This window comes from Diadema setosum, chromosome 2, assembly GCF_964275005.1.
Source record: "Diadema setosum chromosome 2, eeDiaSeto1, whole genome shotgun sequence".
NCBI classification, from domain to species: domain Eukaryota; kingdom Metazoa; phylum Echinodermata; class Echinoidea; order Diadematoida; family Diadematidae; genus Diadema; species Diadema setosum.
Window position 1 is genome coordinate 20,660,295 of NC_092686.1, and position 27,646 is coordinate 20,687,940.

The 27,646-nt window shown below is 36.7% G+C and overlaps 2 protein-coding genes across 2 annotated transcripts in view; both read left to right on the forward strand.

Moving 5' to 3' along the window:
- Nucleotides 1-27,646, forward strand: part of LOC140246225 (mitochondrial 10-formyltetrahydrofolate dehydrogenase-like) — a 647,794-nt gene that overhangs the window by 132,952 nt on the left and 487,196 nt on the right. The gene's annotated exons all lie outside the window — the stretch shown is intronic.
- The window catches only part of LOC140240658 (major facilitator superfamily domain-containing protein 4A-like), a 103,323-nt gene that overhangs the window by 29,322 nt on the left and 46,355 nt on the right, over nt 1-27,646 (forward strand). Inside the window, exons 2-3 of the mRNA XM_072320415.1 lie at nt 4,711-4,906; nt 6,279-6,533. Of these exons, the coding sequence (XP_072176516.1) occupies nt 4,711-4,906; nt 6,279-6,533 (451 nt within the window). The remainder of the gene's footprint in view (nt 1-4,710; nt 4,907-6,278; nt 6,534-27,646) is intronic.

Genomic DNA, 27,646 nt, shown 5'->3' on the forward strand with positions numbered 1-27,646 from the left:
GGGGGGGGGGGGGGGACAGCATTGCAGCTCTGCATATAAGGGTTACTGGTATTGTAGATGATACTTTTGCAAATTCTAAAAGGAAAAAGAAAAGAAAAAATGTGTTAAAACTGTGGATTATATATAATGTACAAAATCATTACATTAGCGTGCTGTCCAGCTGCCTTAAAGGGCAATTTACTGTCAAATACACATGTAGATTCAGTGAATACAGAAATTAGTAGCACAGTACAGTGAAATTAAAACAAACAAACAAACAAACACCAATCTTTTTAAATGTTACGAATTTAGAAAGTTGTGGTTATAAATTCTTGTCATCATAACTGGATAAAAAGACTGCTACAATTTTGTGGTGTCTTGGTATGGCAACGATTTGAAGAGAATTCCACAAAATGTTTATTTTGTGTGTTTGTGTGTGAAAAGTACACACTCCTTTAATGATTTACTGATGTATGTGAAAGATAATATTATTCCCCCTTCCTGAAAGTGGTAAGTGACTCTTTCATTATGCTAGAAATTTGAAATGTCTGAAATTCTCTTTAATCTTCTTTATACTGTTGTTCTTTTGTAAAGTGATGAACTATTGTATTCTTCTTATCCAGCATGGAGGCACATGGATTTAATCCAAAAAAAAAAAATCATAACTGTTTTCCTAAAATTTACTGATGTGAACTAGTACTATTTCTGCATTTAATGAATCTACAAACATTTGTGTGTGTGTGTGTGGGGGGGGGGGGGTAATTCCCTTTAAAAAAGACAACTATCTGCTCCAAAGGACTTTAAAATCTATGCAATAGAACTATTAGATGAATTATGAATCAAGAATATCATGGTTACTCTCAGATGGCAAAATTGGCTTGTTTTGATAATTTTAATGAAGAGCTATCCTGATTATGTACCTGGTATATTTAAGCCTATTGTACATTATTATGCTGTATGTGAGTTCAGTATCTGATATAACAATACTTGCTAATTTCAAAATGGGTTCAGGTGACTATGATGACTATAGGCCCGTTCACAAACAACGAAAATTGAAATTTCAATCGCGATCCAAATTTCGATTTTTTTTTTGACCGTTCATACACAGGGAAAAATCGCACTTCGCAGCAAGGAAAGAACGATCAGTGGCCAAACTGCGCATGCGCGAATCTTGCATGACCGAAGACTGACCCCGCAGTCCCAATAGAGTTTCGCACGCGCTACGAACGATGGGATTAAAAATACCGATTTCCAAATCTCGATCGCGCTCACACACACGACGCTTGGCAAAATAATCGCGATTATTCTGAAAAATCACACTAATAGTGCGAGTTGGATCGCGATAAGGATCGCGGCATTTAGTGAGATTTTTCTGACCACACTGGAAAAAATTTCGAAATTTTGATCGTGATAAGAAAATCGATTTTTAATCGCACTTTTTCCCTTGTGTGTGAACGGGCCTTATGGTGACTATGGTGAATATGATCTACCCACAAAATCCTTGAAAAAGAAGGACCAAAGGTATATCATCAATTGTTGTTATGGCAACATCAATATGATATGATTCCAATGGGATTTGAAAGGCATTGTACAACAATTAGCTGATTTATCCACATGATTTGTCAGAGTCATTGCTAATCAAGTTTTGGTTTTTGCCCACTGCACCCAAATATAAAGTATCTGGATGGATGAAAGCAAGAAATTACTATCCACAAAAGTATAGAGAGTAAGGATGATATCAACAAAGTGCCCACAAACTTATTGCATTGCCACAAATTGCATATCAGTAATAATGATGATGATAATAATAATAATGATTAAAAAAATAAAATGAATGATTTTGTTAATTTCAGGTTTTTGTATCATCTTCATCTGAAAGAAAGAACAGGGAATCTAAAAGTCTTGAATAGCTCCATACATCTCTGCTCTCTATTGTCTCAAGAAATACTAGGCCATATAACTTATCCAGAATACAAAGTCTGTTCATCAGTCAGGACATGGCTTGCAACTGGTCATGTAGAATGCATTGTAATGTTAGTTAAGCAGTGGTTGTGATATCAGTCACTGGGCATTACATATTGTGTGTGTGCATGTGTATATATGTTGGCTAATAGAAGTCACTTTGGCACGAAATCAACCTCCTTAAATTTCTAGTGTTTTAAATATCTTCATAGTATTGAAAGTGTAATGATAATATTTTCTTAGTGCAGTTAACAGTTCTTGTATGTGGGCAAGAAAATGAAACTGAGTAGCTCACACAGTCAATGAAGTTGTGTCTCATAGAACTTTCAAATGTCTCATAGAACTTTCAAATTTTGCTTTAGAAAGGTGTCGTAATTCTTTCATTTCATCCACCCAATTATCTATTACATGGTGAATGGGGAAATACATAATGACAGACATATGTGCATCTATATCCATTTAGAATGAAATAATTCACACATCCTTTCAATCGCATAGCAACCATCTACAAATCAAACACATATGGTTGCTGTGATCCTTATATGATCCAGCCATGAATGCTGTATGGTATTCCAACCTGTGTTGTCCAACATGTTATCTCCCTGAATGTCATCACTAGGACCATTTTGTTTGTCCTTCCTCGTTAAGTGTATGTACAGAGATCGTTACAAGGCTGCAAGTGATAACAGGACTGGTCATTGAATTTTTTGCTGTCAAATAGTGTACAGCATGTCACTCTCTAGGCCTGTACTCTAGGACTGTGCTTCTCAACCTTTTTTAAGCCGAGACCCAATTAAGCTCCAACAGCTTTTTTTTTTTCTTTTTTTTGAGGTCCAGTTAGATTTTTTTTTTTTCATTTTTGGCCAAAATCCCTGCAAGAGCATCATGGATCACAAGTTGAAAAGCATGGCTCTAGAAGAGACTTCAAGAGACAAACAGTGAAAATCATTTAACATAGCTTCTTCCAATTTTTAGAACACTATTCTGCAGAACTGAGACAATTGACCTCCATATACATGTAAGAAGGATCTAAGTATGTTGGCTATCAACCATAAACACTTAAATACCCTGATAGAAAAATTGCAAAAAATAAAGTAGTATTATCATCATTAATAATAATCAGAGTATATTTTGTTCTGTAAATTTTCTTTTTGCAATTCGATGGTGTGGGGTGACATAAAATTACAGGTTGAAATCCTTGAGATTATATTATATGGGAAATGGTTTTCATGTCACCTTCTGTACAGACAAAGTAATCTGGACTTAGATGCCAGTACTTCATTAGAATTTTACACTGGTTAAAATTGCCTTGTGGATTGCTAAACTGGTCAGGCTTGATTCAGTTTGCATCACTGGTATACCAAGTTATTAGTGAGAGTTGTGTACATCAAGTAGAGTAACCCAACAAAAGTATACTAAAATCTGGTTTAATGGCTATGTAACCCTGAGAATCATGTTATGGAATCATCTGATACCATTATTGAATCCAGTTGGATATTTGTCTATTCCCTGCTGTCATCTGAAAGTAGAGTTCAACTTGTTAGTGATCAGTTATTCAAGAAAAGCATGCAAATAGATTATATGGAAATCTTTTTCCCATGATACTGTCTTTGAGCCTCGATTAGGAGAAGAAAAAAAGGTCAAGTTGATTGCAGTTATTCCTTCAGCACCAGTAGTAAATAGACTTGTGATTTATTCTGATTAGTGGTAATGTCAAATAAACCTTCCTTTGTGTAACAACTGAATTAGTTCATTATATTCATAATAAGTTTAGGGTTCATTACCTCTTATTTTTCAACAAGCAAACAATGGAATGTAAACAACATCTGTGATGGTGTCAATGAATATTATTTTCTGTTTCTTGGCATAAATTACATGATATTTTGAGTAGTAAGTCTTTGGCAGGATCAATGATGTCAAAGTCAATTGAAGGGCTGTTCTTTGAATAGTAACATCAATTGTAACACAAATTGAGTAATGCAGAAACATTTTCTCCAATAATGTATTACCAAAGTTTAAAAATATTCAAATAGATTTAGTCATTGATGGTTATTTGATGAGATAAGCCTAGATTATGATATAAAAGCCTATAGTATAAAAGTGTCAAATGTTTGTTGTATGATGAAGAAATGTTTTTACTTTAAGGGAAATGAAACCCAAAAATACCTGTTGATAGAGTGAATGCAGCAATATTATTAGAACATGCCAGTGAATGTTTCAGGAAAATCAGATAATCCATATAAAAGTTATGAATACGAGTTTTGATACCACCACCACTAGATGAGAAGACTGCTACAGATCATGACCTCAAATATGGAAATAATATGAAGAAAATAGAAAGAAATTCCACAAATTAGCATTTTACAAGAAAAGTACACATCCCCTAGATTTGTTACTGACATATATGTCAAGGGTAATGATTTTCCCCTTGCTTTCTGAAAGAGATATGTCTATAGTGCTCATTCATTATCCTCGAAAACTGAAAAAAAAAATGTTGAATTTTCCTGTATTTTATATATATCGTTTTCCATATGTGATGTCATTATCTGTAGTAGTCTTCTCATCCAGTGGTGGCGGCCCCAAAACTTCAAATATTATTCATAACTTTTGATGGGATTGTCCAATGTTCTTCAAACTTTCACTGATGGGTTTTACTAATATTGCTGCATTCACTCAATCAACATGTGCATGAAAGACTCTGTCACTCTCTCTGATAAAATGTCCTAGTTGAATGTTAAACCTGTATGATTCTGGTCAATCCTTGTGCAGGTACTGTGCAGACCCCATCCTCCTTGTGGCCAACACTATGATAGGCATCACACTCAGCTTGATCCCCAAATGTGACACCCTCGTCATCCTCCTCGTCAACCTTGCCATCATGGGTTTCTTTATGGGCATCATTGACACAGTGGCCAATGTCTCGCTCCTGAAGATCTATGGCAAACTGGTCTCTCCATTTCTCCAGGTGAGTCTGCAGACTGCATACTAGATATCACAATCTTAAAACACAAATTCCTTAATATGTCACATTTGCTGTTCTGCATCCATCAAAATGGGGAAGAGTATTTCAAGCACATAACTTTGTCTTAGCAAGGGGGTTCAAGAGAATGGAGTCACAACCGTCTTATTTCCTTTGCTAGATGTTCGATGTCGCCGCTCAAAAATATTTGAAGCATGTACCAAACAGGATCTGCCACGCAGATAGGAAGACAATTGACTCGTGTCTCATTGCACAATCACCAGCCACTTTCAAAGGAAGAGATATCTTTGTGATGGTAATTACTTTTTGCTATCCCTTCTTATGAAAGGTAGGTGGTACAGACACGAGGATGCACGAATAAAAATTGCACAAAAAAAAATGCTGAAATAAAGATGAAAATTACTCAACTGGGCATACGTGGGCACTAATCTGATATATCTATCTGTAAAGAATTATACTTCAAGATTATTCCATATTAGTGTTTTGTGGAAAAGTGATAAAACCGGCTTTCCAGGATGGTACAGTTTTAAACGTTTTCACATGATAGAGCTCTGCTTTACACTTTTGCACAAAATTTGTGGGCGGGATTGACTTTTATTTTACATGCTTTATCATTAAGTGAAATTTAATTTTATTTAATAAGTAAATAAGCAAAATATGGCCAACATTAGGACCCCATTTACAGTGCGGGGCCGAGCCTGCCTTCATTTCAGTGTAAACATGCAAAAGGCCAAATGTGGGGCCAAAATTGGCCGTGCATTTGGCCACGCTCTGTATCAATCAATGAAATGATTATTTTGTAACTAAATGAACATTTCGTCCACGAAGATAATCTCGTTAACGAAACGGTCATTTTGTCGACGAAATGATCAATTTCGTAACGAAATATTCTGTGCGACACTTGGCGCTGCATGGTTTTTGTCCATGGTTTAAACCATGGTTCATTTGTACCATCTTCGTGAATTCAGGCCATAGAGTTTCAAAGAGTATGATACGTGTAGCCAGTATAGAATGACTAAGATTTGTGGTATGTGGGGGTTTGGGGAATAGCACCCACTTTGTCTTTAATTCTGTATTACTCTCTGAATGTGGGCTACAAGCTGTTATCAATACTGACTATGTGAGGAATAGAAGTTTTACAAAGGGAAACAAATTCTGTAGCATTTGATATTCCAAAAATCATTAATGCTTTCTGTACCAATGAGTCAAATGTGCACAAAATCACAAAATATCACACATATTCCCATGGACAGGAAATTAATGTGGCACGCAGAGGGTTAATGTGCTTTTTGCTATAATTGAGCATATTTCCTGTTTGAGATGTAAGTAGATGAAGTCTGACTGTAATCACCTACAGGCACTCCATTTCTGCTATGGTCTTGGGGCAGTCATCAGTCCACTCCTTGCGGAGCCATTTCTTCTCAACACAGACTGCTCACTGATGGTGTCCAATGTCTCCTCCAACTCCAGTGAATCTATGCTACCCATTGTAGTACGCAGTAGTAGCGATGTTTCCAGCCTAAAGGAAATTCTACCTACCATTAATTCCCTTGAAGATGCCCAAGAACAAACAAATGTCAAATATGCCTTCTGGATCATGGCTGCTTTCCAGGTGTGTATATATCTTCATTAGATATGTTTTTAAGCATTGACCTTCTTTCCTTGTGTCCATCGGCATCTTTGCAGTAAATCAAGTCAACCAGATGAAAGTTAAAGTGCAATTCCATGTCATGTTCAAGTAAGCTTTCATAAATAGAATCTGATTAGACAAGAAGAATGGTAAAGGTTTAATCAAAACTTTGACCTAAAAGAAACTTATGAAATATGAAGGTTAATTCTCTTGTTTTAATGAATGAAAACCATGATATTAGTTCTAACCATTATAATGCAAATTGGTGGGGGTGATGATGCTGTCACCTCACATTGTCAAGTCTCCCGTTAACCTGCAGATGAATCTCCTCTAAGCATTGATTCTTGACATTACATCATAAGGATAAGATGTATTCTTTACATGATATTATTGTAGCTGTAGTCTTGACACAATCTCCTTTTGGAGGAAAGTAGTTGCATTTGCTAGATTTTATTAACCCAAAACATGAATGTTACAATATTTTTATGCTCAAACCACTTGCATAATTGTGAAGTGATGACATTTTTGTCTCTTCTATTTTGCATATAAAATATGCTGTTGTTACCAGTATCACTATGTGGTAAAAACATGTAAACTTTTAGGATTCCATAACTTTATTTTTAAGTCCCATTTTGTTCATCTGACTTAATGTATTCCAGTCAACATGAACATGATGTGGAATTGCATTTTAAAGAACAGAAGATTAAGATTTATATATGAGTTTTTTTTTTTAATTCTGCTTATTCTGAAGTGTATTTTCATTTAGTGCAGCCTCACACTATAGGGATCATTGGGTCATATTTTAGAATCTCTTTAACAAAACTTAAGTCCAACCCAACCTGGAAATTGTTGATAAAGTGCATAAAAAGCAAAAAACCTGCAAAATGTCTTCTCAAATTGGTGAATGAACTACAGTGTATCTTCTAAGCATATGTCTGAGTACACAGTTATTACTAACAGCATATTTTGAAATGGATTTAAGCTTACTCTTGTTGCAAAACCATTTCTTCATGTAGTTGTTGCTCCATAATCTTATTAGAATATGTTCATTCCGTGTCTCTTTGGGAATCCAACCATGCACAAACTTTGCCCTTGAGCACTACTGTGCATAAGCTTTAATGAGTCAGTGAGTATGGACTTGACTTGTATAGTTCAGATTTGACAAGCAACCTTCACATGCTGTAGATGTGCAATATGTGTATTTTTACAATACTAGAGAGAAATTAGCACAGACATTTGCAAAATGCCATATTTCTTTTGTTTCAAATTAAGCTGTGGTATTTTTTAAAACAAAAATCTTTTATGTATGTGAAAGACGTTAAGTTGGTCATAATTCAATGATTTTCTTTGCTGTAGTACATTTTGTTGAAGAAAATGGCTTATTTTTTAACAACAAAAGTGTGACATGCAAACACAGCATAGAGGAAGAAGTCAGTTTATGTACTTATTTTGAATATATATGACGTAATATATATGACATAATATCTAGTTTCCTGTGAGTTTAAAACATGTTACTCGTGGTGTCCTTCCTATCTTTTTAAAAACTAATGTTACACCATGGGTAGGGATTAAGGCCTAACAGATGACATAGAGGACTGCGACTTCATATTACCGTTTACCAAGCTTTTTCTGAATCTATACCTATCCATGAAATGCTTTGACAGCTTTGTTGTTATGTATGTAGATGTTAGTGAGTTAGCTGAGAATAGCTGAAAAAAAATCTTGTTCATACAAAAGTTGTTCATACAATAGTATTCTTTTTTTTCAGAATTATATAAGGATGACTGCCCTGTTTTGAAAAGGGGTACCAATGAATATGTAGTCTACTGTAAACATGTTAAGACACACTCATCAAAATCAGCAATTTAGAAAGTAGACATGAATAACAAGTCAGATGGAAGCTTTGGAAAGCTGTTTTGTACACTAGAAGTGCGTCATAGTCATTGTGCCACAGAATGACTTGTGTAATTCCTATTTGTGTAGGCATAAGCTGCTTGTGCTTAGCCATAAGTGTTATGCATAATTTATTTCTACTCTAACGTCATCCAAATCCTGAAATTTCTGCTAAAAGATGTCTTTTCTATTTATCTTTGAATGCACTATATTATCTTTCTATTAAGGCATTATTCTCTCCCAGCTGTAAGTTTGTGGTATTTATTCCACTTTCAGCTTTTCGTGTAATGTGGTTTCTATCCAGAAAAGAAACATTAGTTTGCCTTAAACTTCATTACCCAGTTTGACAATTTTATGACATTCCCGTACTTGCTACAAATCTTCATGAGTCAAGCAAGTTGCTTCACTGTCATGATGTATTCACTCTGGAAACATAGACGTGGCTTTCCTGCAGTCCTTTTAAAGACATGTCACCAAAGCATTTAGAGACATTCAGAAATATGATAATGCACTATACAAGAATTGTGAATTATAAGCTCACCTAAGCCGAAGGCTCTAGTGAGCTATTGCGATCGCTTTTCGTCCACCGTCCGCCGTCTGTCGTGCGTCATCCGTCGTGCGTCGTGCGTTAACTTTTTACATTTTCATCTTCTTCTTGAGAACCCCATGACTGATTTTCACCAAACTTGGCAGGTAGCATCCCTAGGGGGATAGAATCTCATTTCCTTCAAATGGGCACCATGTCCCTCTTGGTGGGCCCCTAGGGGGCCCAATCCCCCCCCCCCCACCCAACATTAAGGAATATTTAAATCTTCTACTCTAGAACCAGAATCTCAAGTTGTTCACATGGGCACCATGGCCCACCTGGGGGCCCCCCAGGGGGTCCATACCCTTTAAAATTAAGGAATCTTTAAAATCTTCTTCTCTAGAACCAGAAGTGATAGGGCTTAGTTAATACTAGGAGTTAGTACATTGATGACTGTAGTTTGAAGTTTGTTCATGGCGGAATCAGGGGTGCCCCCCTTGGGACCGGGGTGGGGCCTAAATTGTACATTTTCATCTTCGCTTTGAGATTCCTGTGACTGATTTTCACCAAACTTGGCAGGTAGCATTCCTTGGGGGATGGATCTCAATATGTTCAAGTGGGCACCTTGCCCCAATAAGGACCCCCCCCCCCCCAAAAAAAAAAAAAAAAAAAAAAAAAAAAAAAAAAAAAACACACACACACACACACAAAAACCATGGAATCTATAAAAAAAAAAAAAAATCTTCTATAGAACCAGAAGTGATAGGGCTTAGTTAATACTATGAGTTAGTACACTGATGACTGTAGTTTGAAGTTTGTTCATGACGGAATCAGGGGTGCCCCTCCCCCCTTGGGACTCGGGAGAGGGGATGCGGAGGGGTCCTAATGGGGCCTAAATTGTACATGATATGTTCATCTTCTTCTTGGAAACCTCATGATAAATTTTTGCCAAACTTAGCAGGTAGCATCCCTCTGAGGGGGATAGAATCTCATTTCCTTCAAATGGGCACCATGTCCCTCTTGGTGGGCCCCCTAAATCCCCCCCCCCCAACATTAAGGAATATTTAAATAATGCGTGGAAGGTGAACTTGCGATACTCAGGTGAGCGCGTGACCCCCGGTCTCTTGTTATTAAAGCATTTATATTGCAGTTCAGGTTGAGTAATATTCAATTAACACATGGCTTTCATTAGTGTGAAGGGTTTGGATGAGCCCCAAATGAAAAAGAATAATCAGACAGGGCTTGGTCTCTTGTACTCACAATGGAAATATTCAAATTTGCAGTGAACCATCGCAAATTTTGTGCAGTAATCTGTAATGTAGATGCAAATACACCACAGAATACATCACAAAATATCATAATATTTAGAATGGTAATTAAAACTTTGCACAAAATATGCATGCATGTATTCAAATACCTCAGATCATGCAGCTATTATTTCTGAAGTGACCTGACACACTTTCTGTCTTCTCCAGCACTATTTGCAATTGCATGATGTGAAGGTGTATCGTAGGTATGTATATTTATGTACTGTAATACATGTACATTGTACTTGCAAATGACTGTGAAGCTCTAAATTGTTTGATGGAGTAGATTATGCAAGATGGATCAACTAGAATCCAAATGTAATCATGAATAAAAATTCATAAAATATGATTTATAATAACACAAAGTTCATATAATTTCAGTGTGGTACAGGAGATAATAAAATGTTCAGAGCAGTGCTTATACATGTACTGGGAGAGGTGTACTTACTGTTTAGAAATATAACAGTATTTTGTGAATGAGAACAATACCACGTGAATTACTGCAGTATCTATTACCATGCTACTTTGGTAATCAGAATGGTGCCACAAATTACTGTAAAACAAGGAATGCTCGCATGCCTTTTAATTCACTTTTTCTTTTTTTCAAGAGCCAGCATTAGTGAAATCAAATGCATGCAAAAGTTCATGACTACACTATATTCATTGAATACCAGTGACAATTTCATGCCGCGAAAAAGGCCGTGGGCTCCAGTTCACGAAAATTTAATGCCATGGAAATATCTTGCTTTACAGTACTGTGGTTTTTTATATCACGGTCATTTAAATGTGAATGCATCTAGTGATGAGGAATTGGTTTGCAATCAACCAATTTGTTTACAAATAACAGGAGACATTTTGACGCCACATCTCTGCAAGGAGTAATAATCACAATTTGATGGATTTGTCCAGGGCTCCATGCCATTTTTTATTTCTTTTTGACATTTAAGCCTAATATGTAATTGCACTCTATGGCTTGTTTGCATTTACCAAGCTATTGCTGAATCTACCTTGTTTTTTGTGGTGGGGGGGGGGGGATGAGTCATTATGAGACACTTCATTAGACAATGATTGTGATTCAAGCAATTAAACACCACAAATTATAAAATGTCCATCAATGGAACTGAGCCAAATTAATGAAGAGCAGTGTACAGTCCACTAAGTATTGATTTCATTAGTGCTAATATATCCCTGCTGCGTGAATTAATGGAGTAATGGATTGTCAAACAAATAGTGAATGCATTTCAGTAATGCTGATGGTGGTCTCTTCCTAGTGATATTTTTGATAATCTAGATCACGGTTGCTGGTTATTTGAATATCTGAAATATGATGTCATTAAAAAGGAGTGTTTTAAAAGTGTAACAGGTTTGTAGCAGCAACAATGAATCTCCAACAAAGTTGTTAAGTGGTATAATTCCTCAGACTTCTATATATCATTGGTGGTCATCCCCCTCCCCCCCCCCCCCACCAAAAAAAAAGTATATATATATATATATATATATATATATATATATATATATTATATATGTATATAATTTTGGGCAAATTATTTTGTAAGAGCATCCCATATAATTCTTTTTAAAACACAACAACATCCGAACCATCATATTTTCAATTTTCACATAATGTACGTGTAGAATGATATTTCAAGATAATTGCAGTTGAAGTCTACCCATTTTTTCAACCATGAATGCTACACATTTCCAATTATTTCTGTCATACATCAGACTTTAATTCTTACTGTAATGTGTGATGTTTTCATCAAATTGTATTGTTAGGAAATATGAGAGATATTGCAAGAGAGCTACTGAATAAGTGGTTATTTTTGTGAGGGTTTAATTTTCGTGAATTTTGCGAATCACAGTTGGATCGCGAATTTAACAACACACAAAAATGTTGCCATACACTAGAGTAACAATGCATGCAAGATAGCATTGGTGTCAATTCACGAAAACAACATCACGCGAAAATGTCTGTGACCTTCTATTTCGCGAAAATATCTGTCCACGAAAATAACAGCTTATACGGTACATATATGTTTTTTCAGTCTGCAAAGACCGTTGTCATTTGAGACATGTGTCTGCCCAATAGTTTGGTCGACCTGATACACAGTACTTGTGCTCACCGAACCATTGATATCACTAAAATTAAAGGACAAGTTCACCTTCATTAACATAAGGATTGAGAGAATGTAGCAATATTAGTAGAACACATCGTTGAAAGTTTGAGGAAAACCGGACAATCTGTTCAAAAGTTATGAATTTTTGAAGTTTTTGTGCAGTCACCGCTGGATGAGAAGACTACTGCAGTGTATGATGTAACATGCGTACAACAATATAAGGAAAATATAATGAGAATTTCACAAAATTTCATCTTTTGAAAAAAGTACACATTCCCTTGACTCGTTACTGATATATGTTATGGGTAATATCATATTCCCATTGCCTTTAGAAAGAGGCAAGTCAAGTGCTCTTTTATTATGCGAAGAAAAGTGAAAATATGTTGAATTTTCTTTACATTTTCTTTATACTGTTGTACTCATATGACATCACGAGCCTTAGTAGTCTCCTCGTCCAGCGGTTCCAACACAAAAAATTTAAAAATTCATAACTTTTGCATCGATTGTCCAATTTTCCTCAAACTTTCACTGATGTGTTCTACTAATATTGCTGCATTCTCTCAAACCTTATGTTTATGAAGGTTAACTTGTCCTTTAAGTGCAAAGTCAATGTGCCTGATATACAACAGTTTGGTTTATCACGCACACTGTATTTGCAGTTATCTGAACTGTCGTATATGGGAGAGGTTGGCATATCGCTGTTTTTACACATGCGCGTCTATGGGGAAAAGTGATTTTTATAACAAAGTGAAATGGCAAGACTCCATTAAAAGTGATGATTATACAAAAATTAATCCAAATTAGAAACTGAGAATTTCACAATATTTATAAACAGAATGTCCACTATCGAAATGAATGAAAATCTCAAAATTGAAAATTTGACCGAAAATTGGGATATACGGTGGTTCTGATGACTGCCAGATGTATCTTTTATTTCTCAGAATAGTTTGTATCATTTTTGTTATGAGGGTTTTTTTTAGAGTTTTACATTTTCTTTGAAGGCAGCATGTATTTGTTGAGCCAACTTTGCCATTATGACTTACTACATAGGCTGATTATGATTGTATTGCATTTTATGATAGGTAAATGGATTGCAACCACCTTGGTGTGTTAGCAGCTTGAAAGATGTCCATGAACAAAGCATGATAAATGACCAACTGGCACAAATTATTCATCATACTATCCCATGGCTGTGCTGTGATATGCACAGTCTGTGTAAATCAAAATTCAAGAGAGAAAAAGAATGAGAAAGAATGTGCCACTTGAGGTTTGTGTGTTGCAAAACAACATTTGTCAAATGTTGAAGGCATTTCTGTCTTTTGTAGTTTGTGTGATGTCTCTTTTTAGAGTTATATCAGAGTCTGTACTGCCAGACTATTTGTACGTAGAAAATAGTCAACTGTGATAAGCAGATAGAAGAATCCAATGTGGATATGGGAATCAGAGTGTGGTCAGTCGGTTGGTGGGCAAGAAGTCTGTCTGATGCAAATGTTACAGATCAAGCTACTTCTCCAATTTTCAAGGATTCAGAAGAAATCTTACCCACATGTTGAGCTCATTATAATGTTGTGCAAGACACATTTTTCTTTTTACAACAGTAGAAAGTGTATGTTGCCATGGTGACGGCATATTATGACTCTAAAGTCCGGGGGAAAGACTTGCTGATCCAACCACTTCCCCAGTTTTTCAGCAATTCACAAGAATTTAATATTGACACATAAGAGAAACGGCATATAAAGTTATGCAAGACACTTTTCAAGAGTACAAGAAAGCTTAGGGTACTGCCATGGTAATTGTGCATTATAACCTTCAGAGCTCACATCAGGAAAATGCCTCTCGGATTGAAATTTATCTCCAGTTTTTACACGATTCTGAAGAAGTTTGGCACAAAGGTTACCTGTGACACAAAGTAGTGCAGGAGAAATTTTTAAAGAGTACTGGAAGTCCCTTGCCATGTACAATATAATCCCCAAATCAAGAAAATGCCTTGCAGATGGAACTTAAATTTTCCAGTTTTTAAGTGATTTAAATCAAATTTGGTACACTTGTTTGATTTGATGTGAAGTTGTGCAGGACAAATTTGTAATAGTAGCAGAATGTACATTGCCATGGCAACAGTGCACTGTGGCCCCCAAATTGAGAAGAAGCCTTGCAGATTGAAATTCTTCTGTACTTTGATAGTGATTGAGAGGAAATTTGGCACTAATGATGATTTATGATGCATTCATATTCAGGGGAATGTGCTGGGAGAGGGTGTGGGAGGCAAATAGACCTCCTCCTCCCACATGAGGGAGATCAGAAGTTGCGCAAGGCATATTTTTCAAGAGTAGTGGAAACTATGTTGCCATGGTAACAGCACATTATGCCCTTAAAATCAGGGAAAAGCAGATTGAATTTATCCAGTTTTGAAGCAATTCAAGAGAAATTTGGCACTCATGTGGTTTGATTTAAAGATGTGTAAAAGTCTGAGATTCACAGCTTCAGCTGCATCAGAACTGACAAGTCCAGTTGTTCCAGACACAAACGTGGAAGCTTACTTCAATATGCACATTATTCCCTAACAATGACTTTTTGCTTTCAAAATGCTGTTGAAATGAGGAGGTTGATTTGTATTATCAGATTTGTTTTTTCTGTCTTGCCCAAGATCTTCAAATCTAGTGTGGCGAGTTGCATTGCGGGATTTACAAGAATTGATTTTCTCTTTGCATGCTGTTCACACACGTCACAAGAGTTCCAGAAAAAAAAAAAAAATCAAGCTGGATTGATGTTCATATTACGTAGAGAATCATGAGAGTTCATGATTATTATTATTTTTTTTTTGTCTCCACACAGAAGAATTAACAGTTATGGCATTGTGTTGCAAAAAAAAAAAACCCACAGTTTTTTTTTAGTCTATTAATTTTGAATGTGTGTAAATGCTGCTGTTGTTGAAATCCTCTCATAGACAGGCAGGGGCATTGTCTGGAATTCTCTGGAGAATTGAAGCCTTTCAGTGTTGTGCAGGAATGACCATGCTGAAGTTTTTCGATGTAATATAGATATGATGGTTATGAGAAAATATAGAATTAAACATATTTTCACTTTTCTTGCATGATGAAATAACCAAGGTCTGTGCTCTTTGCTATCCATAAGTTAATCTTTTTCATCATCTCCTACAATATATATTTTTTAATTTGATCTATGCCAAGATATATCATCATTAGAGCACATATTTGACATCATTGATCTGAGTAGTTTCCAAATTTTTAAAGCAGAATGACAATGTAAATACAAATTTTGCCATTGTTCAGCTTTTCTTTTTTTTTGTGTGTGGAATAAAAGCCATCCAGCCTAGTGTGTGCCATGATCATATCATGCCAGGTAGTTTGAGTTTTCAAGATGCCAGCGGCCATAACTTTAACTTTCCAATGATGCCATTCAAATGAAGGCTTCATCACAAAACAAGTCTCCTTTTTTTAAATACTGCAATGTCTTTGAGTGCCCCATTTCCATAAGCCATCTCCTCAGGTCTCTGTCCTATAAGAATACAGTGTGAGCTATCTCTGCATTTCATGGAAATGATATCCATACCTCATGACATAAAGATGAATCAACAGTGAAGTGTCATGCATGGAGGCACGGTATATGAAATTGTATACTCTTGATGAATTTTACAGCAATCGCATCAGCCTGGTAGTCTGTGCATCTCCTGGTGTCCCTGTCTTTTATATTTTCTACCATGAATGATCTCACATATCTTATACTTTGTTACGATAAAGTTATCAGTCTTTGCTGATCAACCATATATAATACACCTTTTACGAACACATTACTTAATGCCCATACTGTCTATATGTAAAGCAGTGTAAGTATAGAATCAAATGAGTTGTGAGTAAATTATTGCTATATACTTTGTGAATGTGTTGCCATTGCAGCAACTTGATGCCATACTGATGTGCAGTAATGTACAGCAACAAACCAACAGAGTCAGGAATTTTTTCATTGGCTTTATTTGTTTCAATTTAACACAAATTTCCTCAATACATCATGTGTAACACATTAGAAGTGAAATGGGAATAATACACACACACACACACACACACACAAATACAACGGATCTCAGTCATAGCCACTCTTCAATGTCCATAAGAGTTGATAAATCCAATAGATGTTTTACTGTGTCATATATGTGATTTGGCTCAAATGTTCACTTTTCTGTTGAAGTTGTGTCACTGCTTTGATTCAACTAGTGTACATTCACTGTGAATCCTGCAATTGTAATTTTCCAGTATGGAAGCTGCACATGAGTGCACTGACATGAAGAAGAAAAAAAAAATGTGCTTGGTGTATTTTCTTCCTATGAGGGAGTGTGCTGAAATATGGAAAACTCAGATTTTTCTAATCAAGCTGTATTGGACATCATGGTGTCACATTTCAAGATAAGAGCGTGTTCAAGAAGCAGGCAGAGATATCTCCCATCTAGTCTGCTGCATCGCCACTCCATCTTTATCAAATTTCAGGAGTGAGAAATGTTTGTCAAGAGATTCTCTTACAGCCAAATGTAGGATGAATTCAGTCTGAGCACTGTCTCTATCTTGTTTTTCTCTCCAGTCAGTCTGCTGGATACTGCTTGATTCCTAGCTTCCCTTGCCTTGGTTGAAAAGATATTGCCAGACAAATTATTCATAAATGTGTGGGTTTTTGTTTGTTTGTTTTTTGGTTTACAGTTGCTAACATTGTTGCAACTTGAATCCATACATAAAAGTTACTTTGCTTCATGTACAATTCATGTATTCAAACAAGGCAGTGAGATTTGAGTCAAAATCGCAGGGAGAAAATGAAGGCTTAAAGTTTATTGTTCACAGAACTTATACCAGACATACAGTCAGACCATTATGTTATGTTACTCCCGCACGCACTGCGCACGGGGTCGCTTCGTGCGGCTGCGCACAGGTTCGTGCGATCTCGCACGGGAGCGTATGGCTCCGTGCGCCCCTGTACGCACCCGTGCGTAGTCGTGCACCTCCGTGCGGATCTGCACGCCCCCGTGCAGATCCGCACGCCTGCGTGCGGATCCATACTCCCTCGCACGCTGTCGCACGGACCCGTGCGGGTCTGGCGCACGGTCCCGTGCGGGTCGGGCGCACGGACCCGTGCGGCTTTTGGGTGCGATTTCGCACGGCCCCGTGCCGCCAGTGCTTGGTTCCCGCATGATCCCATCTCACCTCCCTGGTTCCCGCAGTGCTTACACGGTACGTGTGTATCAGGTGTATACCGCGTGCGAGTCCATGCGCCATTCCCCGGCCGACAGTTTCAGCGCAAGCGTGAAATGAGACGATTCCCGACAATACGAAAGGCTTGTTACTTGCGCCAAGGAGCTTCAAACCCTTGCTTGCTTATTGCCAGTCAGTCGGCAAGCCGAAAAACCCCGTCTAGAATATCCAAGTTCTCGCACGGGTGACCTCGAGTTGACCCCGCAGATCATGATCACTGAATTACGTTTTCACATGATTTTTTTTTTTTTTTATTTGACAGGTTAAGGTTAAAACCTGAATGCAATATTGTTTAAATTTTCCAAGAGCGACATGAAAGGTCATCGACTTCGTGCATGGCTAATTCATTACCGATGTCCCGGAAATAATGGGTTCACATACTCGTCTAAAATTCCCCAAAGAGTCTTCTTTTTCATTGTAGGGCACTAACGAACGCATACCATGTAAAAGGAAAATTATTATCCAGCTATAAGATGATACCTAAGGTGTAACGTGATGATTTGATGGGTCAGCAGCGCGCGCCAGCAGAAATCATAAGGATATCATTCCTTTACTCGGCACGAAATCTCGAAAATATTGTACTGTCCCACATATAGAAATTGACGTGTTCCATGGAGGCCCTTTGTGTGTTATGAGCGACCCCAGCGTAACTGACATGGTCAATTATAAGCGTCTACTAGCTGTGATATACCTTGTTTGTGTCTGTCGGTGGGCATTATGAACAAGTAGCCTATTGCCTCTTGCTTGGCCTCTCTCTCTCTCTCTGTCTTCTCTCTCTCTCAACAAGTCATGAATTCACTTTACCCATCATGCCTAATCGAACTTCGACATGATTGAGGTAACCGCGCCTTTTTATTCTCATAGTCAAAATCAAACTAATTCTTTACATAATTTAAAAAAAAAATCTTCATATAATTTCTCAAAATACTCAAAAGATGGCCTCAGTCAAAACTTTCTACAAAGATTGCATACGCCAATCTTTACGGCCTAAACAAGTTTTTTAGAGAGCTATTAGTTCACCCTGTGACGATGACTTCGATTGCGTTTTGAACTTGTACCGAATTACTTTCAACACAACTATTATATACCTTTATAGTTCGATTGATGAACTAGTCTTTTGAATTGATAACCGACATTCGTAATCGTAAGCATACAGTAACAAAATACTGTCAATAACAGTTGGAAAATGCAAATGGTATAATAATAGCGCGAGTAACGATCATCTTCATACATTCTAATTCCCAAGTGATGTCGCTTCGAAAATGACACATGGTTTGACTACTGCTTCAAGCAAAGAAAAGTAAAAGGAATGGGATATACTTCTAATGATAATATCACGCCGTACAAGGCATTCCACTGTATTTGGTAATGTCGGTTACGTTTTTGTGCGCTTTACGTACGGAAAATAAAAGGCAGATTGATGCTATTAAATGCTAACACAACGCATTCAAATGATTTTTTGAAATAGACCGTGTACAATGTAATGTTTTAGTATTCGGTTTGAAACTTTAAATTTGCGAGTCCTTTATAATTATAATGGGTTATTACATTATTAATTCAAGCAAAAATTACAGTACTTTAAGGATTCGGATTTGCTCAGAAGATTAACAATGCTATCTTTGGCAATAGTTTGCAACAGAGACAATCCGCTTCAATAGATATACAATGTAATTCTGTTTTCATAAATAGAAAGGAAAACGTAAATAAGTCAACTTTATAACTTCAATGAGCTTTCTCACCAACTGAACTTGATTTGATCTGCCGTGCATGATATCGCTGTGTGTTCTATTAATTCTATGATATTGTTTAATTTGATATTGTTTAATTGGCACACGTGTTTTTTTTTAATGCAGAATATTTCAGGTAAGTATAATTCATTGAAGCTAATAATGTTTGTACATATGACGTGTTCGTTGTTTTGTATTTTCATTTTTATAATATATCACGTGTCCATTATCTGATTATGACTACGAAAATATGACAACTGTTTAAATGCGGAGTATGTACTGGAACACTAATGTCTCCCACCAGTATAGACAAACTAATTTCTAGTCGTCTATCCCCGCTTGAAATGGAAATGAAATTACACACCAAAAAAAAAAAAAAAAGAAGAAAGGAAACGAAGTTCAATTTTCAGTAGATTTCAACTGTTTTGTTTAGTGCCTGATACATATAATGGGCAAAATTCTTTAGCGCATATTAAGCAATCACACAACTTAATTGGGAATAAATTTATGTCTTAATGATTGTATCTTATCGAAGAAAACTCGTCTCCTTGCCTGAATTTTAGCTTCTTCTTTTTCAAGCTTGCGGGAAAGAAATAGTTGAACATCAATCGCAATCATAAAGAGAAGCCACATCCTTAAAAACAAACACAGGAGTACTGAGACGCACTACGAAATGCTTCCTTTTGTTGGGGGGGGGGGTTATTGATTATTCTGAAGGTTCATAGATCACACAATTCATATGGTTCGCTATTAGCTTAGGTTCGTTAAGAAAAAAAAAATAAACAGATAAATGCGTTCCTTTTCCGGTGGTTCCTTTACCCGAAAGTAATCAAGCAATTACTTATTTCAGTATAAGATTTGTGAATACAAAACGATACGACGACGGCCTTTAAAGCATTAATTCCGAATATAATTGTAAATATGACTATCGGTCTATACTCAACTTCTCAAATGCAGAAAGATTGCAACTGTAAATGTGGTGTTCTGTAAAAAAAAAAAAATAATAATAAACAAAAATAAAAATAGGTTTAAGCTACAAGTTAATGGTTCTTTATATGCTATGGTATCATAAAAGTGACCGAGAATAAGAAGCACTATAATTTCAAATTAATATGATACAATCATAATTATAAAAAAAAAAACAACATGAAGCTGTTAGGCCTATACATCAACATTTGCTTCTGATACGTATAGTATAAATTATGTGCAGCTTTGGCAAGCGCGATAAAAGCGATAGATAATGTGGACGCAACGCCTATAAGGGAAATGTGCCTAATATGGCGGGAATTCAGAATGTTACGGCTGTATACAGCTGCAGCAGAGCAGGCACGAAAGCAGTCGTTGATCCTCTGCAACATTACGACCATGTGCATTATTAGAGGGTTTTTAGTACACGCAAAGAACACGATCTGAAAAGACGACTATCGTTAATTAACTTCATTAACTTCCTCTATTGATGCTGTCTTTTGTATCCCCCCCCCCCCCCCTACAATGGGTTCTCAGGTTCTATTCACTCTAGTAGTCCATGGGCCAGGCCAGATATTGGTACCATCTGAGGTGGCAATACCTTTTTGGTGTCATTTTGTTTGTCGGGCATAGATATGCCTATCAAGCTATGATAGCATTTCCAAATGAGTAGCTTAGTCATAGTAAATTAATTTTAAACCAATTTGGTCTCGTTGTTATATCCCTCTACTTCTGAATCGAGACCAACCGCTATACAAAGAAGAGTACTGTCTTCTGTATGTTCACAGGTGTTCTGTTGTAAACGCGGTGCGCTTAGTCTTTATTCAAGGCAGCGAAGGGAATATCCAAGGGTTATGATATCCACGGCGCTTAGTCTAATATTCAAGACGGCGAAGGGAATATCCAAAGCTTAACAGTGTATATCCCTTTATCTAAAAACAACAACAACAACAAAGCAATTATTTATCATTTTCCGCTGAAAACGCTACGGTGAAAACGCTAATACCATGCCAATGTCGCTTTATTTCCATTCAAACAATGAAATATTATGCAAAATCAATGTACCGGTACACTACAATACATTATAATTGATAATGTTGTAAATGAACAGAGTGATTTTTGTTTATAATTGATGTATTTGTTGAGAGGGTGGTATAAAAACAGTATAGATAATCCCTTTTATTAGGAACTTTAGATATGATAACGGTACATTGTTGTAGATAAAGACTAAGCGCATTGCACCGCGTGACAGCTGTGGACATCATAACCCTTTGGATATTCCCTTCGCTGCCTTGAATAAAGACTAAGCGCATCGCGTTTACAACAGAACACCTGTGGACATACAGAAGGCAGTGCTCTCCTTTGTATAGCGGTTAGTTTCGATTCAGAAGTATAGGGATATAAAAACGAAACCAAATTGGTTAAAAATTCATTTATTATGACTAAGCTACTCATTTGGAAATGCTATCATAGCTTGATAAGCGTATCTATGTCCGACAAACAAAATGACACCAAAAAGGTTTTGCCACCTCGAGTGGTACCAACAACCCATTTTTCGGGTCTTGGCCCATGGACTATAGGTATTGGTACTTGCTAAACGCATCTCCTTTAGTTTCCACTGACAACAATATGGGAGGAGAATGGAAGCGATCAAGGCCCTCGCTAAAAGACGCTTGTTGTAATACGCATTGCGTGCCTTTCTTTCTTTCTTTCTACTGTTTCCTATTGTTTGTGAGTTAAAAACTTGCGGCAACTAAGTCACCGCAGCCGACACACAACGCTTACCGACTCATTCATGCGGCGGCAGCGTCACGGACACAAACGCACTTCAGTTTACATTCGGGCTGCCGTATTGGTTAGAATAGTTAATGATAGACCTGTCCTGCGATTGGGTCATTTGCCATCTTACACATCCAAGCTATGCCGTATACGGTAGTGCGTGCGATTGAGCGTAAACGCCATCGCTAAGCAGGACTGTTGTATTGTTTCGTCTATAGTGAAAGAAACAGGTTGTTAGCTTGAACATAGCCCGAACTTTAAGAGCGATTTTCTCCGTTATTTAGAAAATGGACTGACATCATAAGCGTAGATAATATTCGTTTCTATGATCCATAGGGATGTCCAAATGAGTTGTATTACATATCAGTGTAAAGCTTAGTGTCTGTAGAATTCACATATAGGCATAACTACGATCTCATTTTTTGCGACTTTTGACTCATTCCGACGGAGCGCATCACGTGTGTGGCGCTCCGACAAAATGAGTCATAAGTCCCACGGCGAGTTTTCCCGTAATGAGCCGCAAATGAAGGGGAAGCAGTGCTCGGGTCGAAATTTTTTTATACGGATTTTGATTCCTTGATGTTTTATCTGTTTGTACAGAAAATTTCAGCGTGTAAAAATGAGTACAAGTGTCCCAAATCACAGTTTTTCTGAGACAATTTTTTCGGTTACATTTTTTTCGAACGCTCGCCTTTGCGTTGCGTTTCGCACCTATTGTTCTTGCCCGATTGAGACTCCACCTCCGTTTCTAGGGTGTATGCTAATGAGGCATTGCTCTTGACCCCATTGAAGACAAAACAAAGCATGGTGCGCGCGGCGGTCAAGCGGTGAGGGCTTTAGAATTACGCAATAATAGTGAGCTGACCAAGGCTATCGATTGCATGACCAGCGAGTTTCGTTTGATACATGCCCTCCATTTCATGAAGTGGTGATTGATGTGACGCACAAATCGCGCTGAAAAAAATAATTCCAACGAACGATCACGCAGAATTTATAATACTTTATCTATGAGCTAATACAATGATCATAATAATCGAACTTGAAACCTCTGTATGCGAGTGTGTACTTTTACAACGGTTATTAATTGGCCTCATTAATGAATTCATTCAAATAATCATAACTTTCTTTCCCTGGTATGTGCCTTGCTGTTTAAAGTTCATCTCTGGAGATATAGTAGGGCCTAAAAGTTGTCAATTACATGTATTCTCGTTTTTATTAAGTCGACAATTCGTGTGATAATTCGCCAAATTTATGTAATGCATACTATTGTTTCCCTGGTTAATAAAACTTATTGCCTTATTTCTTATGATGGTTTGGGCCGCGACGGCATGGAGAGAAATCGGAAGATAAACATTATTAATGCCCAAATACAATGTAGGTCGTGTTCCCTTTTGAGGATACTCTGACTCTTGTCATCTGTGTATTTTTTTAGAGGTAGGACCTATCTGAGAAAGGGACAGAAAGCTGTGTCGCTACTCAAAAGTGTGCTTCTTCATTTTGTTTTGTTTTTTAATCAGAATGTTTGTAATGATAGCTGTTTGTCGTGTATTGCGTGTAGCTGACATGTGAGAGGTCAAGTCTGCAAAGAATTTGGCTAACAGCTTTGCGAAGTAGCAGCGCTAATTGCCCATTGAATTGCGTATTCTGAGGAATTTCAAATGAAAGAACTCGGACGACACTGTTCACGCCTTGTATCCGAGTAAACCCCGCATCAACGAAGCCTTAAACAATGAAAGGTAAACTTCCTGCTATCAAGGGGTGGATAAAGACGCAACCAGTATTCTTTCTTCGCCATTGATAGCAGAATCAGTGACTGAATGGAGCAACAGTGTTGGAGGATCGGCATTATGTCTGCTAGTTTGTAAAAGAATTTTTCAGTCCCCTTTTGTCTTCAGAACCACAGTCAGGGACGCTAAGTTACTCTATCTCCTACAAGCTGTCGTTACTATCTTAAAACGTGAATTTTATGAAAGGTTAAAAGTGATTGCGGAATCAGTTCTTCTGCGTGACACATGCAGGCTTTTATAATAGCATACCAAGCTTAAATCGTTTACCTGTATAGAAAGGGCGGGGATACACACTTATCGCAATTATCCGGATTTGAGAGTAATACACTCTACTAGTTTTCTTCATCTTTCCCTCAACAAAGACCATGGTAATTCAAAACAAACAAACAAACAAACTAACTAACTAACAAACAAGCAGTTGCATTATATCAGAACGTACACAAATTTTTGTGTTTCATGTATGTATAGGTCATCTCTTGATGTATAGTACGCATTTGTTGTCGTTTTTACAGTGTTTCCTAATAAATGCCTATAGCGAAAACCCAACACAACTTTTATCAAGGAGGAAAGGGAACTTACATTTAAATATAACATAGTTTACAGAAATCAGACATGTAAATAAGGCAATCATATACATCCGCACGGCCGATTATAATCTCTTACTTTGATTATCAAACATGATCGCCGGCATTTACGTGCTTTTTTCTAATTTTTTGAACTTTGCCTCATTTTCTCTTTTTTTTTTAAACAACTGCTCGAAACATTTAAAAATCGTAACACAGTCTGCTAACCCACAACATGATATTCCATTTGATTCGACACTTATTGTTGGTCGGGTGACGCCAAATGTTGGAATCTCGAGCGATGATACACGGCATTTTGTTTGTTGGTTTTCGTCTCATCGCTCAAAAGAATTTTGACTACGATTACAGAGGTATCATCTACAAGACATAACTGATAGTTTACAGTAGTGATCATCAATTCAGTAAGGATTAGTCAAGTCATGAATTCACTTTACCCATCATGTCTTTTCGAACTACGACATTGTTTGGGTAACCGCGCCTTTTTGTTCTCATAGTTCAAACTAATTCTTGACATAATCAAAACAAATAATTTTCTTTATATAATTTCTCAAAATATCCGAAAGATGGCCTAAGTCAAAACTTTCTACAAAGATTGCATATGGCAATCTTTACTAGCCTCAACAAGTTTTCTAGAGATATCAGTTCCCCTATGACGATGATTTCGATTGCGTTTTGAATTTGCATCGAACTACTTTCAAAACAGCTATTACCTTTATATTTCGATTAATAAACCAGTCTTTTGAATTCATAACCAACATTCGTAATCGTAACCATACAGTAACATAATACTGCATGTCAATAAAAGTTGGAAAATGTAAATGCTATGTCAGTAGCGCAAAATAAATGAGTACCGATTATTTTCATACATTCTAATTCCTAAATGATGTCGTCGAAAATGACGCATGGTTTGACGACTGCTTCTAGCAAATAAAAGTAAAAAGGAATGGGATATACTTCTAATGATAGTACCACGCCGTACAATGCATTTCACTGTATTTGGTAACGTTTGGTTACGTTTCTGTGCGCTTTACGTACGGAAAATAAAAGGCAGATTGATGCTATTAACATGCTTACACACAACGCATTCAAAATGTTTTTTGAAATACACCGTGTGCAATATAATATTTTAGTATACGTTTTGAAACTTTGAATTTGCGAGTCCTTTATAAAGTTATAAGCAGGGTTATTACATTATCAAGCAAAAATTTAAGTATTTAGGGATTAGGATTTGCGCAGACGACTAACAGTGCTATATATAGCGATCGTTCGCAACAGAGACAATCCTCTTCATTAGATATACAATGTAATTCTGTCTTCATGAATTGAAAGAGAAACGAAAAGAAGTCAACTTTTTAACTTCATGTAGCTTTCTCACCAATTGAACTTGATTTGATCCGCCATGCATGATATTGCTGTGTGTTCTATTAATTCTATTAAATTATCTAATCGGCGTGCTTGTTTTTTATGCAGAATATCACAAGTAAGTTTAATTCATTGAAGTTCATAATATTTGCACATATGGCGTGTTCGTAGTTTCGTAATTTCATTTTTATAATATATCATTTGTCCATTATCTGATTCTGACCACGAAAATATGGTGACTGTTTAAATGCAGAGCATGAACTGGAAAATGTAATGTCTCCTGTCAGTATAGACAAACAAATTTCTAGTCTATCCCCGCTTTAAATGGAAATGAAAAAAAAAAAAACAAGTTCGACTTTCAGTAGATTTCAACCGTTTTGTATAGTGCCTGATTCATGTAATGGACACAATTCTTTAGCACATAAGCAATCACACAACTTTCGGGAATAGATGTATGTCTTAATGATTGTATCTCATGGAAGAAAACTCGTCTCCTTGCCTGAATTTTAGCTTCTTCCTTTTCAAGCTTGCGTGAAAGAAATAGTTGAACATCAATCGCAATCATTAAGAGAGGCACATCCTTAAAAATAAGCACAGGAGTACTGTTTTCTGTATGTTCCGTAGAGCTGTAAAATGCAGCTCTATGGTATATGTTCACAGGTATTCTGTTGTAAACGCGGTGCGCTTAGTCTTTATTCTAGACGGCGAAGGGAATATCCAAAGCTTATGATACAGTGTATATCCTTTTATCTTAAAACAACAACAACAACAACCAAAAAAAAAAAAAAAGATTCCTCTTGAATTTTACCGTATTTTGCAATTATCTATCATTTTCCGGCAAAAACGCTAGTGTGAAAACGCTAACACCACGCCGATGTCGCTTTGTTTTCATCCAACAAAAAAGGATAATGCAAATACAATGGACCGGTACACTACAATACATTATAATGAATAATATTGTAAATAAACAGAGTGATTTTTGTTTAAAATTGATTTATTTGTTTAGAGGGTGGTATAAAAATAGTGTAGATAATCCCTTATATGAGGAACTTTAGATATGATAACGGTACATTGGTCCAGATGAAGACTATATAAGCGCACCGCGTGACAGCTGTGGACATCATAACCCTTTGGATATTCCCTTCGCTGCCTTGAATAAAGACTAAGCGCATCGCGCTTACAACAGAACACCTGTGGACGTACGGAAGACAGTGCTCTTCTTTTTATAGCGGTTAGTTTCGATTCAGAAGTATAGGGATATAAAAACGAGACCAAATTGGTTTAAAAAAAAAACAACATTTTTTTATGACTAAGCTACTCATTTGGAAATGCTATCATAGCTTGATAAGCATATCTCTGCCCGAAAACAAACTGACACCAAAAAGGTTTTGCCACCTCAGGTGGTACCAACAACCCATTTTTCGGGTCTTGGCCCATGGACTATAAATTGAAGTGTGTTCATGCTACATTTGAAGGGATAGCATATAGCGAAGGGAAAACAAACCTGAATGGCCATCTTCAGGAAGCTATTTTTTGTTGGCGATTATGAATTACTTAACTATGAAATTGAAATAAAAACATACAGAAAAACGACTGCAAAATCTTTGCATAATGTGCCATTATTTATAATCAAGTTTCCATTACTTTTCTTTTATGATACATTTCCTTCGATTAGTGCTCCTTTATTCTTTCCCATTACATTTCATCACTTTCCTTTCCGGCTATCCACTTCATTCCCGCCTACAAACGTATACAGATATTTTGCCCGTATATACAATCTCAAAAGATATTGCCA